Source organism: Dipteris shenzhenensis, chromosome 16, assembly GCF_047967505.1.
Source record: "Dipteris shenzhenensis isolate YYH24624 ecotype China chromosome 16, Dip_SZ_1.0, whole genome shotgun sequence".
In the NCBI taxonomy this organism is placed as follows: domain Eukaryota; kingdom Viridiplantae; phylum Streptophyta; class Polypodiopsida; order Gleicheniales; family Dipteridaceae; genus Dipteris; species Dipteris shenzhenensis.
Genome location: NC_141611.1, coordinates 18,891,775 through 18,911,247, shown reverse-complemented (window position 1 = coordinate 18,911,247; position 19,473 = coordinate 18,891,775). Strand labels below are relative to the sequence as shown.

Here is a 19,473-nt window from a genome sequence, read left to right as displayed (position 1 = left end):
ATATTCTAGGCAGTGGCCAATGTAATGTAATAAGTGGGTTAGGGGCACTTTTCCCTCTTAGAGGTTTTTCCCCCTAATAACAGTCTAATCTCTAACTATGGTTAGTGGATTAGATAGGGTTTTGTCACTTAGGCAAAACCCCTCATCTCTTGTTTGTACTACACTTCATTCAGTCCACTTTTGGGAGTGCCCTACGTTCAGCTCACTCTTGCTCTTGCTTCCATTTTTCTCACATTTGGTATCAGAGCAGACTGAGCTCTTGGACCAGCTCCTTCTGCCCAAGCTCCTGGACTAGCTCTCATCTTCAGCCAAGCTCTCGACGTCACACAGCTCCAGCTCAAGCTTCGAGGTGCCGTACTACGTACATCGTATGGCCACCTGCAAGCTATGATTCCGTACAGCTGCGCTCAGCTCACATGTGCACCGTACAGCTCCTGTGCTTGTCGTCTGTACAAGTGTACGAATTTCATACGGTCAGTCCCGAACAGATATGTACCTGTCAGTCTGCATCAGCTGTACTGCTCCGTACAATTGTGCAGTACTGTTCGGTACATTTGCGCTGTACTCCATACACCTGTCGTCAGAACTTCCGTACAGCTCCTGTACTGCATTCCGTACAGCAAGTCTGCAGAGCCGTACTACTTTCTGTACCTTCTGTCCGTATAGGTTCTTTCAGCAGGTCATTCTGTACACCCATACAGTCCGTACTATATGGACTGATGCAGGACTTTTGAGCAGGGTTTGACTTGCAAGGTTTATTTGCAGGCGTATTCTTCGCATATAGCCTTTGTTTGGCCCAGTTTTTTTGGGAGCACAGTTGGATATTTTTGGGCAAACATTGTAGTAAATCTGCAAGTGTTGAAGAAATTTGGGGCTTTTGCACTTACACTCCAATTTGTAGTGAAATTTGTGGCTTTTGCAGGCAGAAAGAAAGAAAGAAAGAAAGAAAGTTTATTAAAGTCTTCGGAAGACCGATGGGTCTATGAGACTGTGAAAATCCAGATACAACGAGCTGTGGTAGTGGAGCTACTAAACGAGCGTCCATACCAATGCAAAATGCAAAATGCAAAAAATGCAAAAAATGCAGAATGGCAGTACTAAGTCCTAAGTACAACATAGTCATGTCGATGGTCGACTATATATCAATCTCAGCATCATCATAAATATCATAATCATCCCCAGCAACAGCAAGATATCAGGATGGATGAGGCAGTGGAGGCATGAAGTTGGCAATAGAGTGCTGTCGGCCACTCAGAGGTGCAGCCCTGGCACGTCTCCTGGTCGTAGCTCTGCGTCTAACCAGGGCTACTGTGACCCCCGTCGGTCGGGCTCCAACTCTAAACAAGGAGGGGATGTCTCCAAGTGTGATCTGTGTGTCGACCCTCTGTCTGAGCTATCGGGTCACGGGCTCGGGGTCATGGTCATGTCAAGGCCTCGTCTCGTTGGGGTCCATGTGATCTAGCTGAAAGAACTCCGTGATAGAGCTCTGAGAGGGATCAACCGAGGAAGAAGTCTGCTCCTGTCTCCGTGCTCGGAGTATCCTCTCGCGGTGTCTAAGTGCCTCTCATGAATGAAACCTACCAAACACCGCTGGTCTGGGTAGGAGAGGAAATGGGCTAAAATCCCATAACTATCTCTGAAGAGGCAGTGGAAACGTCCTCGGATCTCATAGTACACAGGACACCTAAAGATGAAATGCTCCTCTGTCTCAACCTCCTGTATGTCACATAGTGTGCATATGCGCCGCTCCTTGGGTAGTTGCTCTGCTCTGCCGCTCTTGATGCGAAGTCTGTGTGAAGAGACCCGAAACTGCCCAAGAGAGATCCTCATCGAGTGGGGTAGGTGAATCTGTGTGTATCCAGGTGTGTCAATGAAACCCTCCGCTGTGATATGTAAGAAGTGATCTCTGTAGAAGCTAAGCTTCATCGGGAGTTCACTCGATTCCAACCAGGTCCGAAAAGTGTGTAGCTGTAATAGATCCTCACGGATAACCTGGTTGACCTCGTGTGATAAGAGGGGAGAGAACGGAGCATCCATGCTGTACTGGAAGGGAGGTAGTCTATCCATGTGGAGTCTGAGTCGCTCAAACCATCTCTCTGTACGTGCATACCAGCACCTCTGATCTCCTCCTGCTGCAAGTGCCATGCTGCAAGTGCCATAGAAGAGGATAGAGCTATCCATGGTAGCCTGCTACGCCCCGAGGTATAATCCCCATATTCCCTAACTCGGTAGAGATATGTGATGACCTGAAATGCAGCATCTAGTTGTAAAGGGGGTGACCCAAACTGAGCCTGAATGATCTGGTGCGGAACGGATGACTTACCATGAATCATCCGTGATAGCATGAGAACCTGTAGCCGCTCCACACGGGCCCACTCTGTATCCGACAAGTCTGGCCCCCATTAAGGGCTACCGTACATCCCCGCTGGGTGAGCCAAGGAGTCAAAAAGCAACCCCTTGGTGCGTGGATCCTGAAAGTGTGAGCGGAAGCACTGGCTCTCTAGCCTGGCCAATGTGGCATACCCTCTACTCAAGCGTGCCTGCATCGTGGGTCTCATAGTGAAGCTCGGTCCGGAGAAGATAATCCCAAGATAAGTGTATGATGAAACTATCTCAACAGATGACCCCGCAAATGTGAACTGCTCTTGATGCATGATGGCTTGAGATGTATTGAAGATCATGACCTTAGTTTTACCCAGGTTGACCTTCAAATCATGAGACTCACAAAAGGATTGAGTGCGTCTAGGTGTCTCTGAAGCCCCTCTGCTGAGGGAGACAAGAGAGCCACGTCATCTGCATAGAGCAAAATCTGGATCAGCGTGCCCGCAAGAGAGCAACCTACACCCCCCTGTGTCTGCATCACTGTCTCAAGCTTGTCAATGTAGAGGCCAAACAAGGTAGGCGACAAAGGACACCCTTGTTTGACCCCGATGGTACTCATGATCTCGTCTGTCCATCCGGATCCTACCCGAACTCTGCCAGAAACTCTCTCGTAAAGTGCCATGAAGCTGGAATCTGAAATGCAGCATGTGTATGTGCTGAATTTTCAGAGAATATAACATCTCTACTAACAAAAAGCTTGCGTGAAGCAAGATTGTAGAGATGATAGCCTTTGCTTTGTGAACTATACCCCACCAAAATGCATTTAAGTGCCTAATCTGACAACTTGTGTCGAAACTCCATAGGCATGTGGACATATGCAACACAACCAAAAACTCTAAAGTGATCCACTAAAGGGTTTCTCCCATGCCATGCCTCATAGGGAGTGAGAGTCTTCAAAGCCTTTATGGGAGCCCGATTCAAAACATAATTGGCACACATAAGGCCTTCTAGCCAAACCTGTGAGGCAACTTTTTACTGGTAAACATGCATCTATCCATCTCCATAAGAGTGCGAAACCTACGCTCAGCTTTGCCATTCTGTTGAGGTGTAAGCCTCACTGTAAGTTGATGCATGATGCCTTTCTCCTTCAAAAATGCCTCAAACTCATGAGACATATACTCCCCCCCTCGATCTGTGTGAAGTTTCTGCACCTTGAGTCCTGTCTCATTCTCAACCATAGCCACAAAGTGTTTGAAATGCACAAACACTTCTGATTTTGCCTTAAGACCATAGACCCAAGTGTAGTTGGTGAAGTCATCTATGAATGTAACATAATAAAGATAGCTCCCACAAGCAGGTGTCCTCATGGGACTGCAGGCATCACTGTGAATAAGCTGTAATTTTCGTGTAGCTTTCATTGCACTATCCTTCTTGAAAGGAAATCTATGCATCTTGCCAAGGATGCAACCCTCACATGCATGAGGAGGAGGTGACTCTAAAGGAGGTAATGCATCAGCCATATCATGCTTCTGTAGTGTCATTAAGCTGCCATAGTTCATGTGCCCATACCTGGCATGCCATAACTCTGCATTCTACATCACAGCAGTGGGAGTGCTCACTAATAATGCAAGATCGGATCTTTTTTCATATAAATCAAGCTGAAAAAGACCCCGATACAAAGTGCCAAACAACATCAAAGCATAGTCATTCTCTTTGTCTCTAACTGCACACTCAACATCATCGAATGCAACCTGAAATCCTCCTCTATTAAGAGAGGACACTGAAAGCAAATTCTTCTTTATACCTGGCACATAGAGAACATCTGAAAGTCTAAAATCTGTGCCATCAGTGGATGTCAAAATAATGTCCCCCACTCCACACACTGAATAAGAAGAATTATTTGCACAAGTCACCTTCTTTTTAGTAGGTGGAGGATGCAGAGATGCAAACAGGCTCTTCTTAGAAGTGATGTGCTTTGAAGCACCACTGTCAAAATACCAAGTATTCAATGTCTCATTGACAATGAGAGAGCATGCATCCTTTGAAGGATCATAACTGTAGTCAAGAAAGCATAAGGGTCATCATCATTAGTGGTTGTAGCATCTGAACTACCCATTGAAAAATCTGAAGTGCAAGACAAAAAGGCATAGTGCTCTTCCACAAAGTTGACTGTAACATCCCTCCCATCATGTGAATGAGGAGCTGATGCATCTGATATAGCCATACCTGAATCCCTTTTCTTTTCTTTAGCTATGCGCTTCTTGCATTCACCAATATAATGACCTGGCTTCTTGCAGTAGTGACAAATGCCCTTCTTTTTCTGCTTATCTGCATCACCCTTAGCTTTATAAGAGGGCTATCCTGAATCAGCTTTATGCTAATGTGAGGGCTGATTGGCATGTTGCTTTTGCTACCCTTTTCCCTTGGGCTTGAACTTGGAAAGCATGGCATGCTTGCCATCCCGGGTTGCCATATTTCTTCGTGTCTGCTCCTCTTGTAACAGAAGTCCTACCAACTCGTGAAAAGAGAGAGGATTGCTGCCCCCCCTCAATGAGAAATTCAGCGAGGTGTGGAAACCGAGATAGGACTCAGGAAGAGAATTCAGAGTAGTGGTAATCATCTCTAAATCCGAAATGACTTCATCAATATTCAGCAATTGCTCCCTCAAATCCTGAAGCTTTGTGAGGTGAGAATTCATGGAATCTCCTTCATCCATATGCGTATGAGAAAGCTCTCACTTCAGAAAGGAAACTCTGGCATCATTTCTTGCTACAAACGTACTCTCTAGTATCTCCCAAGCTGCCTTTGATGTCTTGCATGACCGAATGTGAGGTACAATGAACCTCTTGACAGAGAGAGAAATCACTAATAGAGCTTGTGGAAGCTCTTGGAGCGGCAGCTCCAACTACTTGTCTTTTTGAGGGGATGCTTCCTATAGCATTTGGTTCCCCCGCTGAGGCTCATGCTGAAAATCATTTACAGCAACCTCCTCCTGATCCACATGCCCCAATTGAGCCACCGGCTGATTTTGTACTCAGGTTCTTTTTGATGGTGTTCGATGTGCAGTGTGCAGTGTATGATGCTACACATGCCTTTACCATGGTCTTGACTGGCACATTGACTAGAGGTCTTTATAGACTTGATGCTTACGATAGATGTTTGGATGATGATGCTCCACTTGTAGATGCACATGCCTTTGCTCTTTATTTTGTGCAGTGTGCAGTGTATAATGCTACACATGCCTTTACCATGGTCTTGACTGGCACATTGACTAGAGGTCCTTATAGACTTGATGCTTACGATAGATGTTTGGATGATGATGCTGCACTTGTAGATGCACATGCCTTTGCTCTTTATTCTTCTACCATGGCAGATACCCATTTGTGGCATGAGAGGTTTGGAGACCTCAACTTTGGAGCTTTGGTAAGGTTATATAAGGATGGTATGGTCGTTGATCTTCCCAAAATGCATATGCCTTCAAAGCATGTTTGTGAACCTTGCTTGCTTGGAAAGATGCACCGTTCTGCGTTTCCCAAGGATGGGAGAGTTGGTGCCTCACACAAGCTTTATTTGGTTCATAGTGTTGTTTGTGGACCCATGTGGGTTGCAGCTCTTGGGAGATTCTATTATTTTGTTCCATTCATTGATGACTTCACCAGGTACACTTGGATTTTCTCCTTGAAATCCAAATCTGAAGTTTCTACATGCATCCGGCATTTTATTGCCTTGGCTGAGAACTTTGCACACACCTTCAAGTACTTGGAATTGACTTACATGCAAAGTTGCATTCCCATCGCATAAGTACTTGATTGGATAACACATCTAGCAGCGTGTTTTTTTACGGATGTACATGACACTAAGGCAAAAATGGTATTTAATGCTCGATCGACCATGCAAAGCATATCCGATGGGCACAATACTTTTCCTACGCCTTAGCCTGCAAATCTGAGAAACCCCTCTGCTGAGACTAACGCCCAAGGTTGGCTGGGGGTCCAGCCCAGCCTGGAGTGAGCGTTCCCTTGGCTTGCTGCTGCTGCTACGACCTGCAACTGAACATGGAGCTGAAAACTGGAACTACTGCGCCCTGAGCGCCTGGAGGCTTGCTGCGCGACCTGAGGCCTGGGGCCGCTCCCATGATCTGGGGGTCTCGGGGGTTTGGGGGGCGAAGCTGCAGTGTCAGAGTATAAGGGCTGGCTTGGAATTGTGGCAAACATCTTCACCTTAGGAACTTCTATAGTTTTGGCCTGCAAATCTGAGAAACCCGTCTGCCGAGACTAACCCCCAAGCTGGGCTGGGGGTTCGCGCTCCCTTGGCTTGCTGCTGCTACTGTGACCTGCAAATGGACTTGGAGTTTCAAAGTGGTACTACTGCAGTCTGCACCCATAGCACCTGGAGGCTTGCTGCGCGACCTGAGGCCTGGGACCGCTCCCATGACCTGTGGGTCTGTAGCGCATGGCACTGTTGTGCGCTGCGCTGCTGCTGCTGCTGCTGCGCTATAGCTGTGCGCTGCATGCATTGCTGCTACTGCAGTAGACGGAAGAGGAGGCTAGGGGGGAGAGAGAGAGAGAGAGAGAGAGAGAGAGAGAGAGAATCTATTAATGTCCATGGGAGACCAACAGGTCTATGGGACAAGAAAAACATCCGAGGGAGGGCACAAGGCAGCTCCCAAGGAGTGCAAAACGGAGAGAGAGAGAGAGAGAGATGCAGTTCTTTGCAAGTTTGGTAGAACAATAGGTGTTCCGTGTTACTTTAAAAATGAACCTCTAACACATGGTTTGCTACAGCTTGCTGGGAAAAAAAAGGAGCTGCAATCTGTCCAGAAAGCTTGGGCTCTTATGGTGAATGTATGTAAGCCAGGCATGCCAACTTTGGATTCCTATTGTGCTGCTGTCAAGGCTTTGTGCCAGGTAGGCTCTTTCAAGGAGGCTCTTATAGCTTTGCGGGAAATGGTACAACTAGTCTCGAGGGAAGGAGCCTTGTTATTGCTTTCAGAAAGAAAGCTGCGAGTAAACAATTTGTGCAAAAATGAAGAAATAACAAGCAGGAAAGAGCATGGTGAGAACAGGAGAAGGGCTAAAAAGGAAATGGATGAAGGAGATAGACATCACCATCGGCATGTGTCAGATATTGATCAAGGTAATCAGGGAGTAAACCTCAAACCTGTGCAAGATAGCACTTTGGAGCCATCTGGTGCCAGTTCATGCGAGACTTCTAGTGTGGAAAATGGTGGAAGTGGTGACCTACAGGAAGATGACCCTCTATACCCAGTAGAGGGAGAGTCTTTAGAAGCTGCCAAATCACCATATGGTGATATCCTTGGTTGGACAAGACTTGCAATGTTCAACTTACAGCAAACAGAGTCAGGCAGCTCACCTGAAAACTTACAATCTGTTGCGAGCTCGATCTCAGGCTTTTATTCAGATAGATTTGCTCAAGTGAAAATACTGCTGCGTCATGCTTTTAATGCAGTTATCAATGCTGCAGTGAATGCAGGAGAATTTCATTCAGCAGAATTGTTGTTTAGTCAGGTATACATTTGAAAATCTATTTTGTAAAATTTCTCTTGATTTGATTTCTTTGGGATTGTTTGCTACTTTAAGATAGTATGTTTTCCATATCATGTCTATTTTTCCTGCAGATGCGTTCAGTTGAGTTGAAACCTGATATATATACTTACAATGCTATGCTAAGAGCTGTAATACGAGGAAGAGGAGTTGAGCATGGATTCCGAATTGTAAGAACTTGCACCTAATATTCTCTTTATGGGTCGATTGCATCATTTTTGTTAGCTTTGGTATCTGACATCCCTCTTGAAGGGATGGTAATCTTGTGGCTAGTGGTTCTTTACATGCTTGCAGATCCAGTGTCACTGTTACAATGGTTATTAGAACATACATGGGAACAATAGCTAGAGGGCTTACTCCGAATCATCCTGGACCTCATAGTCACATGTAGCCTCTTGAATCTCTGCCATTCGTTTGCCGATAGGTCGCTTGCCCAAAAGGGCACTGCATACATGGTTGTGGTTCTCACACGTGTGTCAAAAAGCCATCCCTTCATCGGCAATCTTAGAAGTGTGCTTGAAAGCATCGGTGCTCTAGTCGGCCAAAGCTCTCTGCCCTCGTGTCAGTTGTGCTCTGGCTACATGAGTCATTGTGAAAGCGGGCCCCACGAAGCCTTAGGTAGGTTTATGACTATATGACCTCAACCGGCTCCCCTAAATAAGTGAAGTTGTGTTGATGAGCTACTGCTCGTGAGGTGTTGAAGATCATAGTCTTGGTCTTGCCAAGTGTCTCTCTCTGCAAAACACGTCTAGGACCTCTAGGTGTCTCCAGGCCTGCCGCTGAAGAGGAAATGAGCACTATGTCATTTGCGTATAGGAGTATGTGTATCATCAGATCAGCGAGCAAGGATTCCTCCCCTACTAGGTGATCAATGAAAGTTGTGATCTCATCAATGTAGAGCACAGAGTGTGTCAGTGAGAGGGGAAATCCTTGCTTCACTCCGATTTCTGAAAGAGCAAATACTGTTTGGCATATGGATCGCCCACTAAAGTGGTGGAGAAAAAGGCTGCGTCTCCTTTGGCATTACAAAGTCCCTCTTCGACAACAGCTTTTCCTTTGGCGAGTCCTACTTGGCATTTTTCCATCTGGTCAGCTACTTGCACACAGACATATTGCTCCGGCTGTTTGTCACAGATGCTTACACCCTACAGAATCTGTGCTGCACATCTTTTGGTTATGTCCACATACTTGTGACTTCATCGCTCTCATCCGACAGAGGCTTCGAGCGAGATTTCCTACTGTTACATTTGGCAGGCTTTTCTGGTTGTTTGGTTTTCATCCAGCGAGACAGGGTTTTGACTTATTTTTTGTATGGGTACGCTACTGGGCACTATGGACTTTATGGATGGACAGAAATCATAGTCTCTTTGGTGATCCACTTTTTTCATCCTTTATTTTTTTCAAACGATCTTTGCAGCAATCATTCTATGATTGTGTTCAGACTCGTTTGATTGATTAGGATGTGTATACAGCTTATACTGAGATCTTTAGTTGAGTAATAGTTACTCCATTTTCGAAGTAACTATGAATGTAATTATTTTACAGCAATAAAAGATTTCTTCTCACAAAAAAAAAAAGTGTGTTGGAACTACTTTGGTTAAGAGGAAGATAGCTACTGCCACCGCTACCTGTTTACAATGCTAGGCACATGCAGAGACAGTACCACACTTATTATGGTTTTGTCAATGCTCCAGGCTTTTGATTGCAAAGATTTCAAGGTTCTTATGTCTTAGATTCCCGAATACTAGATTTGGAAATTTTTTTTGGCTTTTTGGCAGATGTCCTACTCCATTGAGACCTTATTCTCTACTCCTTTCTACTCCTTCACTGGATTAGATTTTGGGCTCTATGGACCTTCTGGACTGAACATAATATGGCATACTTGCACAAACACTTACATCAGCCCTATGAATTCTTCAGAGCTTCCTTAAGGCAATCTGTTTATGATGCCTGTAAGGAAGGAGATCTAGACAAGTCCTGCATGGAGATAGTTTATTTGTGTTTTTGATTTGGGCTCTCCCCTTTTAGGAGAGTCTCTTTGTACAACATTAATCTTCTAATACAAGTCCATGGAATTACCCCCCCAAAAAAAAAAAAAGTGTGTGTGTGTGTGTGTCTCTCTCTCTCTATATATATATATATAGAGAGAGAGAGAGAGAGAGAGAGAGAGAGTTACTTCATCAGTTATTTGTCGGCGATAGCGAGCATCGTGCATTTCTGTACCCACGAAAGCACACCATAATGCATTGTTGTTGCTCGGCCTATAGTAAGTATTCTACAAATTTCGCATTTTCTGAAGCTTTTGCTTTTCCCTTGCACTCACCGGCAAGCAAGCTTTCCCCATTCCCAAACAAAAGAAAGCTTCACTTTCCCTATATATATATATATATATATGCATGCATGTATGTATGTATGTATGTATGGAGAGAGAGAGAGAGAGAGAGAGAGAGAGAGAGAGAGAGAGAGAGTTTATTATAGTCTACGGAAGATCGATGGGTCTATGAAAGAAAGAAAGAAAGTTTATTAAAGTCTTCGGAAGATGGGTCTATGAGACTGTGAAAAACTCGGTACAAACTAGTTGTGGTGGTGGAGCTACTAAACGAGCATCCACACCAATGCAAATGCAAAAAATGTAGAATGTCAGTACTAAATCCTAAGTACAATATAGTCATGTCATGTCGGTAGTCGACTATCTCATCATCGTCATCATCATCACGACCAGCAAGACATCCGGGTGGACGAGGCAATGGGGGCATGAAATCGGAGATAGAGTGTTGTTGGCCACTCAAAGGTGCAGCCCTGGCATGTCTCCTGGTCATAGCTCGCGTCTAACTGGGGCTACTATGACCCCGTCGGTCGGGACCCGACTCTAAACATGGAGGGGATGTCCCCAAGTGTGATTTGTGTGTCAACCCTCTGTCTGAGTTGTCAGGTCACAGGCTCCGGGTCACAGTCATGTCGAGGCCTCGTCCCGTGGGTGTCCATGTGATCTAGTTGGAAAAACTCCATGATAGAGCTCTGAGAGGGATCAGCCAAGGAAAAAGTCAGCTCCTGTCTCCGTGCTTGAATTATCCTCTCACAGTGTCTGAGTGCCTCATGAACGAAACTTGCCAAACATCGCTGGTTTGGGTAGGAGATGAATTGGGCCAAAACCCCATAGCTGTCTTTGAAGAGGTAGTAGAAACGTTTGCGGATCCCATAGTAAACAGGACACCTGAAGATGAAGTGCTCCTCTGTCTCAAACTCCTGCATGTCACACAAAGTGCATATGCACCTCTCTCTGGGTAGTCGTTCTGCTCTGCCGCTCTTGATACGAAGTCTATGTGAAGAGACTTGGAACTGCCCAAGAGAGATCCTCAGTGAGTGGGGTAAGTAAATCTGAGTGTACCCTGGTGGGTCAATGAAACCCTCTGTTGTGATACGTAAGAAGTGATCTCTGTAGAAGCCCAGCTTCACTGGAAGATCACTCGGGCCCAGCCAGGTCCGGAATGTGTGTAGCTGTAATGAATCCTCACGGATAACCTGGTTGACCTCGTGTGATTGTAGGGGAGAAAACGGAGCATCCATGCTGTACTGGAATGGAGATAGTCTGTCCATGTGGAGTCCCAAACCCTCAAACCATCTCTCTGTGCATGCATACTAGCTGATATAACAAGCAGAAAGAAAGAAAGAAAGAAGAAAGTCTATTAACGTCCATTGGAGACTAAAAGGTCTATGGGACAGTAAGAAACCCTCTAGTACTTTTGCTTTAGGGAGGGCACATGGCAGCTCCCAAGGAGTGCAAAAGCAACCCCAATTTATTTAGAGTACCTACATAATAGTCTGAAAGAGTAATCAGCCATACATCAGTTTAAGACTGAGAGTCTTTTGGTTTTGATTTAAACTCTTTGATTAGAGCCACGCCTTCATGGTAAAGTACCCATTTTCCATCCTTTTTGGCAGCCCTGACTTTAACTAATTTAATTGCCTTATTCTTTAGTTGAGCTTGTGTAAGCTCCCCTTAGCTATCCATACTTTGGTACCTTCAGCTTGTAAGATTGTCGAAGAAGCTTGATCCGCATATCTTTTGACTTTAGTGTAAGGATTGCATGACCTTTATAGTGCGTAATAGAAGCTGGCCTGGAGTCGTCATCATCCTGCTCATTATCATCATCCGTCCATTCAATGTTGGGCAAGCCTTCTTTGATCTTTGTCAATATTTCAGTATATGTGTCCTCCTCTTTGTACCAATCTTCTGGGAGTCCCCCTATTCTAATCTTCAGCCCATTATCACATCTAGCTTCGTGCTCTTTAATATCCACTTGAATATCAGACTTACTTGCTTTGGGCCCACTTCTATAATTACTTCCTTCTTAGCAGTTTGTACTTCAATGTGAACAAGGTCTTTGACTGTAGAAATTAGCTGCGGGTTAGGGGGGGAATCCTTACAAGATTTTATGGCCTCATCAATTACTGCCTGCTTACCAGGCTCTTCCAGTATGTGAAGTTGAGCCTTTATTTCTGCCAGTTCATTTTTTTTCTCAGGAAAATTACTTCATTAAGTATGAACGAAAACCACGAGAGCAAGCTCAAATGCGAGAATACATCATGCTATGTATGAGGAAAAAACAGCTCAAAAGGAGCTAATAAAAAACCAAGGCGGAGGCTGAAAATGCCACCTCAACCCTGAAGGAGACTTAGAGAGGAATGGAGATCCTCTCCAAACTTTGAAAAAAGTAACTCTCCTGGCAGTGGCTGCTCTGGAGGATCCCTGCATGCTCGCTGAGATGGCCATCAGAGTGTGTACTGTATCGGTCCAAATAGTGTCACTTTTGTCAGTTCCAACTGTAGCTCTCCCATTCCTTGTTGCATATAGAAAATCTGATCCTGTTGCCCAAGGATGGGTCATTTTGAGCCTTCTTGTTGGTAATTGTGTGCATACGGAGAGGGTGTCATGGCTGCAACTGTAGAGTACTGAGTCTTGATGGAGGTTGAAGGAGTTGACGGGGGCTTGGAGGAGAGGGTAGGCCGGTTCATAATTGGTTGTCTGTAGAACCCCCTAGCTGAGCCTAACCCCGGGTTGGGTTGGTGGTTTAGCCCAACTCGAGGTTAGAGTTAGTTTGCTGTTGGAAGAGACTAGGGGGGGTGTTTGTTATCGACGACGAGATTGGGGGGGCTGGCGGCTACTGAGGGGCGCTGCAGTCGGGGCAAGAGCTGCAGATGGCGGGAGATGCGGGTGAAGCAGAGGAGAGCCGACGGGGGAGTAGATGAGGGGGAGAGGAGAAGCAGGCAAATGGGGGAGCAGACAGAGGAGCAGACGGGGGTGAGTGGAGGAGCAGATGGAGGGGAGCGCAGCAGCGGGCGGGGAGAGAAGAAGAAGAAGAAGAAGAATATATTATCGTCCTCTGAAGACCAAAACCGGCCTATGGGACCTGAGCAATACAATATCACAAGTACATGAAAGCTCCTCCCGAAGATGGGAGGGTGGAAAGAGAAACCACCTTCTAGGATTCAGGTGGATTCCTATGCTTGAAGAGCTTATACACAAATGTTCCTAAAGCTGAAGGTGACCCTTTATGCAGCAAATCAGCCAGTTTGTTATGTCCCTCAAGGAGGTGATTGAACTCTTCCCTAATGTGTGCATAGTGAGGGCATATCATTACCATGTGTTCTTCTGTTTCAACCATACCTTGATCACATAGAGAGAGAGAGAGAGAGAGAGAGAGAGAGAGAGAGAGGCTACTAGACGAGCGTCATTACCCATGCTGAATGCTAAGTTCTAAGTAGTACATAGTCATATCATCAGTAGTGACATCATCATTAACCTCATCATCGTCATCATCATCATAATCACAATCCTCATCATCACATCGATCAATCCACATCAACAGGGCATGCTGGCTTTGGCCAGTACAATGAGGCCTCGTAGGGTGTAGATGTCAAGGGGAGCTTGTGAGGGGCGGGGTCATGTTGAAGCATAGCCAGTGATGGAGCTCTGACTGATTTTCTATGGGTGCTGTTTGTCTCGATCTTCTGGCAATGGCTTTGTGCCTCACCAAGGCTACTGTAACACCCATGGGTCATATCCCAGGTCACAACAAGGATGGGAGGTCACCCAGTGTGATCTGCATGTCTGTCCGCGCTGCTGAGTACGTCGTGCCTCGGGCTTTGGATCCCTACTAAATCTGGCATTGGTGATTGTGTGGTCCGTACCATCTGACTGGAAGAACTCCGTGATCTTGCTCTAAGAAGAGTCGGGTGGTATAATTGAGGCCTGTCTCTGTATCCTGAGTAAGTACTCTCTATGCTGAACCGCCTCATGAATGAAAGGAACGAGGCATCCCTGGTCTGGATATGAAAGGAGTTTGGAGAGGGGCGCAAAGCCATCTCTAAAGAGACAATGATAGCGACCACATATCTCGTAGTACACGGGGCATCTGAGTGCAAAGTGCTCCTCTGACTCAACCTCCTACCGATCACATAGCGTACATAGGCAACACTCCCCTCAGCTCACAGGCTCTCGATACAGAGTCAGTGTGATGATACTCGAAACTGCCCGATGGAGATCCGCAAAGAGTGTGGTAAGTGAATCCGAGTATACTCTGGTGGGACAATGAAGCCCTTCTCAGAGATGCGAAGGCAATGATCTCTGTAGAAGCCGAGCTTCATTGGAAGCTCTCTCGGCCCCAACCAGGTCTTGAATTTGTGTAGCTATAAGAGATCTTCTCGAATGACCCGGCTCTTGTGGTACCCCATTGGGATAGATGGAGCATCTAAGCTGTACTGGAAGGGGGGTAGTCTATCCATGTGGAGTCCCAATCTCTCGAATCACCTACGTGTCTGTGCATACCAACCTCTTCTGTCCCCTCCATCTGCAAAACTCATGGACGAAGCCAGAGCTAGAGCCATGGCAGCCTATGTCTCTTTGATGTGCATTATCAAATCAGCCATATCAAATCAGCCAATAGGGAGCCCTCTCCTCCTAAGCGATCAACAAAGCATGTGATCTCATCAATGTATAGTCCGAAGAGAGTCGGGTGAGTGGGGGCAGCCCTGCTTCACCCCTATGGTGCTCTCAACCCAATTTGATAGCAAGTCCTACACATATGGTTAGACCTTCTCCAGCTTCACACATCACAGATACTACTTTATGCAGATGACATAGTCCTCATTTCGTCCTCAGCAAAGGGTTTGCATAGACACTTGGAGGCCTTGGAGATGTTTTGCAGAGAGAGGGCCCTGACAGTCAACCTTGGGAAAACCAAGGTCATGATCTTCAACACCCCACCAACATCGACGTCGACATAGTTTCACTTACCGTGGGGAGCTAGTGGAGATAGTGCAGTCCTACATGTAGCTAACGGCAGTATTCACCGGACCGGGCTTCACGATGACCCATGCCGCTAGAGCACGACTCACAGGAGGGGGGAAGGGGGCCCTGGCCCGATTAGAGAGACAGTGCTTCTAGGCGGATTTTCAAGATCTACCGACGAAGGGCTGGCTTTTTGACACTCTCGTGAGACTGACTGCCATGTAAGCAGCACCTTTTTGGGGAGTGACCTTTCAGCTATTGACTGGGAGGGATTTGAGAGGCTTCAGGTGATCGTGGGGTCTAGGATGATTCCGAGTGAGCCTTCAGTTCCCCATATGATCATGCAGGCAGAGTTTGCCACCATGACACCTTTCCAGGTGGACGCCCTCTTCCAGACCATGAGGTTTCTCCACAGAGTTTGGGCCCTACCTCAGTGGAGATTACCGAGACTGGCACTGGAGTCGTCCCAATGCCTGGCAGAGAGAGGCTTTGATACAACATGGTATACACGGGTGTCCATATGGTTTGATAGCCACGATTGATTTTTACGCATCCGAGTCAGCACCATGCGAGATCGTGGGGGAGGAGCTTGAGGAGATGAGAGCACTATGGATCAATAGTGAGGCCCGTCACCATGATGTCGTCGGACGAGAGATACAGAGATCACACATGACACGTGGGACGATAGAAGCACGCACGATTGAGGTTCGACCTATCTTAGCCCTCCTTAGAGGAGACCACTAGAGACGAGGCATTACTGTCGATGTAGCCCATCGGATACAGAGATCCAAGAGAGCGCACCCCTTGCCGCCGCAGGAGACAGCCCGATAGACACAGATACGTGAGCTGTTTCCATCACATCAAAGGACCACCAGGGAGCCGGGCTATATAGAGGCTCCACATGTACTTGGAGCTCTGGTTCTTAGCAGTTGACTGCTCCTGTTTTGTACTAGCTTTTTTGCACTATATTTTGTACTAGCAGCTAGCTTTTTGCACATTTGCATTTTAGCACTTAGTACTGAGCAAGGGCCTTAGTGACATTAGGACTGCACTATCTCCACTGGCTCCCCACGGTAAGTGAAACTATGTCGACGTCAATGCTGATGAAGCACTGCTTGGGATGTGTTGAAGATCATGACCTTGGTTTTCCCAAGGTTGACTGTCAGGTCCCTCTTTATGCAAAACATCTCCAAGGCCTCCAAGTGTCTTTGCAAACCCTCTGCTGAGGACGAAATGAGGACTATGTCATCTGCATAAAGTAGTATCTGTACCATCAAATCAGCCAATAGGGAGCCCTCTCCTCCTAGGCGATCAACAAAGGATGTGATCTCATCAATGTATAGTCTGAGCAGTCCGTGAGTGGGGGCAACCCTGCTTCACCCCTATGGTGCTCTCAACCCAATTTGATAGCGCTCCCAAGGAGCGCGGACTCGCCCTCTGACGGACTCGTATAGACTCATCACTCCCCAGATCATGACCTCTAGGAGATGCAGCTCGTGTAGTCACATGATCAGGCGAGAGCAAGGGATAGTGTCAAAAGACTTCCGAAAGTCTACGAAGCAAGTGTAGACCTTCTGGCATCTCGACTTTGGCTCGTGATGATGGCTCTCAGGGTAAACATATGGTCCAATGTGGAATGCTGATTCCGGAAGCTTGCCTGCCGAAGAGCCCGTTGTCCATGGTCCTCTATATGATCGCCCTCTCTAGTATCGATCCATAAATCTTAGCTAGAGTGTGGCCAATCATGAGAGTGTGGTAGTTCCCAGTATCCATGGGGTCCCTTGCCTTATTTTCGGTACAATGGTGGTATTGCTTCAAGTAGGTCGGAATCTGTGACATACTGCATGGTTGAACAGTTGCGCTAAAACCAAGGCCAGGACCTCCTCAAAGTGCTCTGTATGTAGTCTCTCATGGTCTGGTGCTCTCCAGTTGTGCAGACGAAGGAGGGCATTCCTCACGTTCAGCATAGTGAACAAGTGACAAGTAGTGGGTTTGGGCATAGAGGACATATCTGGTGTCATCTGACCTGGGATATCGTATAAGGAGCATGCATATATGTGCCAAATGTTTGGGTCCGTGATGGGAATGGGCCGTTTCCCCTCTGATAGGAGTCCCTAGCCGATAGTTGGGTCTCTCCCTCGAAAATATCCGACCACCTCATCAATCCTACGAGTGAGAAAAGTCCGCTTCTTATGTCGTGTCATCCGACGTGGGATGCAATGCACCTCAGATGAGGTTAGGTGTCCTAGGGCCTGCTCGCATGTAAGGTGAGCTCTCATCTCCTTACACTCATCATCATACCAGGGTTTTTGAGGCATCTTCCCAGCTGGGGCATGTGTGGGTCGAGTCGTAGGGAAAGATACGATAGCAGCCTTGTGTACCATTGAAGCCAAAGTGGCTGAAACTTGAGCAAGCTCTACCTCCGCTCCGTGTAGGGTTGGAAGCTCTCGAGCTAAGTGACTCACATAGATTGGATCGAGAGTCTGGTCAAAGTGAACATGGGTCTGAGTGGATGCATAGAGGACTCCCTCTGTGATTGGCTTGGTAGTGGAAATATAAAATGTCAGGTATGAGTGACCAGCACCGAGCCGGGGAGGAGGTACTACAAAGTCGTGAATCTGAGATGCGAAGGCAAGGGAGCCCATCAGGTAGTCCACTGTGCTTGCCCCCCCTCCATGTGGGAAACAAGTGAGTCCACCGGATGATCGCCATCTCTGAAGGCCGTTATATATGATCAGATCATATACTGCTCCCATCATAAGTAGGTGCCGTCCATATCTTGTCACATGTGGGGCATCTGTTGAGTGTCTCACTATTATCCCAAGCTCAGCTGCATCTAAGTCTGGTACTATGAGGGAATCGGATGCAAAGTCAAGTAGTCCCACCTAGTTGTCCCCTGTGCCTTCATTGAAGTCACCAAGGAGGAGAGTGTCACCCTGTCTAGGGAACTCTGTGATATCATCATGTATACTCTCATACAGGCTGTTCCCTTCTGTGGCAACCTCACATGCATAGGATGATGTATCCGGAGGAAAGTAGCACACCGCAATGAAGATCGGTCATGCCTCTGGTATTTGAACTCTAATCCATGTGTGCTGTGCATGTTCCTCTTTCCTAACCACTGAAAGGAGTGTCCTGAGAGCTGATTTGAAGAGGACAGCCACACCCCCAGAACCTCATACTCCACTACCCCTCCTCAGTTCCCTCCTATGGGGAGACTCGTGGGCAGCCCTCTCTCTGGGCTCTCGTGTGTCTTGGTGTAGAAGACCATATCTCTGTTACTGTATGTCTCCAAGAATCCTCTTGGGTCAGACCAAAGGGTGCCATTATAATTCCGTACTGCCATCTTCAATTTGTTTTGCATACTCGTCCCATTGTTCAGACACCATCCCCTTCTCTTGCATCTCGTACTTCTCTTTCTGCCCTCTCTCGAATGATCACCTTGCCATCTTTGTAAACTGCCCATTTCCCCTCTTGTCTTGCAGCCATCACCCGCACCATTCCTTCCCTTCTATGCTCCTGCTGTAGCTTTTTGGGCTCATGCTTGTCCTATAGGCGGTTCATACACCACTTTGCTGAAATTTATGATAAGAAATTGGCCCAACGCATATACTTCTCAGATAACTTTGTCTACGTGAGGAACTATGTTAGAGACCGATGATCTTCCTGCACTGTGAAATCAGCCCCAAGGTAAGAAGAATGTAGTGGCTGATGCATTGTCAAGGAAACCTCACGTTTCCACTGTAAACATTGCCTACCACAGTGAGTTGGATGCAATGAAAGACCAGTATGCTCAGGGTGAGGATTCCTCAAGGATTTAAGACCAGCTGTCTAATAATCAATGTCATGAGCACTATACTTTCAGAGATGGATTTCTTATGATGCATGGTTGCCTCTATGTCACAAAGCAATTGAGGTTAAAGGTTATGATAGAAAGTCATGCTCCACCGTATGCAAGGCATAGAGGCATTGATGCCACGGTGAACGTAGTGAGCACTTTTTCTATTGGCCAGACGGGATGTGGATGCCTTTGTTAGAACATGCATCTTCTGTCAGAAGGTCAAGTTTGACCGACAGAAGGCACCTAGATTGTTGCAGCCATTGCCAATCCGAGATAGACCGTGGGAGAGCATTGCCATGGATTTAATATTGGATCTTCATAGGACACCGATGGGGAATGATGGCCTTTGGACTATTATATGCCAGTTCAGCAAGCAATCACATTTCATTCTGGTGAGGAAGAAAATTATAGCGGATTACATGGCAAGATTGTTCATGTAGAACATCTTTAAATAT

The 19,473-nt window shown here is 46.6% G+C and overlaps 1 protein-coding gene across 5 annotated transcripts in view; it reads left to right on the top strand.

Moving 5' to 3' along the window:
• LOC147892651 (Tetratricopeptide repeat (TPR)-like superfamily protein) overlaps positions 1-19,473 on the top strand; it is a 173,031-nt gene that overhangs the window by 108,530 nt on the left and 45,028 nt on the right. For all 5 annotated transcript variants that reach the window (XM_087387653.1, XM_087387650.1, XM_087387651.1 and 2 more), the window contains 2 exons: positions 7,107-7,850; positions 7,961-8,056. In XM_087387653.1, coding sequence (XP_087243779.1) covers positions 7,107-7,850; positions 7,961-8,056 — 840 coding nt within the window. The remainder of the gene's footprint in view (positions 1-7,106; positions 7,851-7,960; positions 8,057-19,473) is intronic.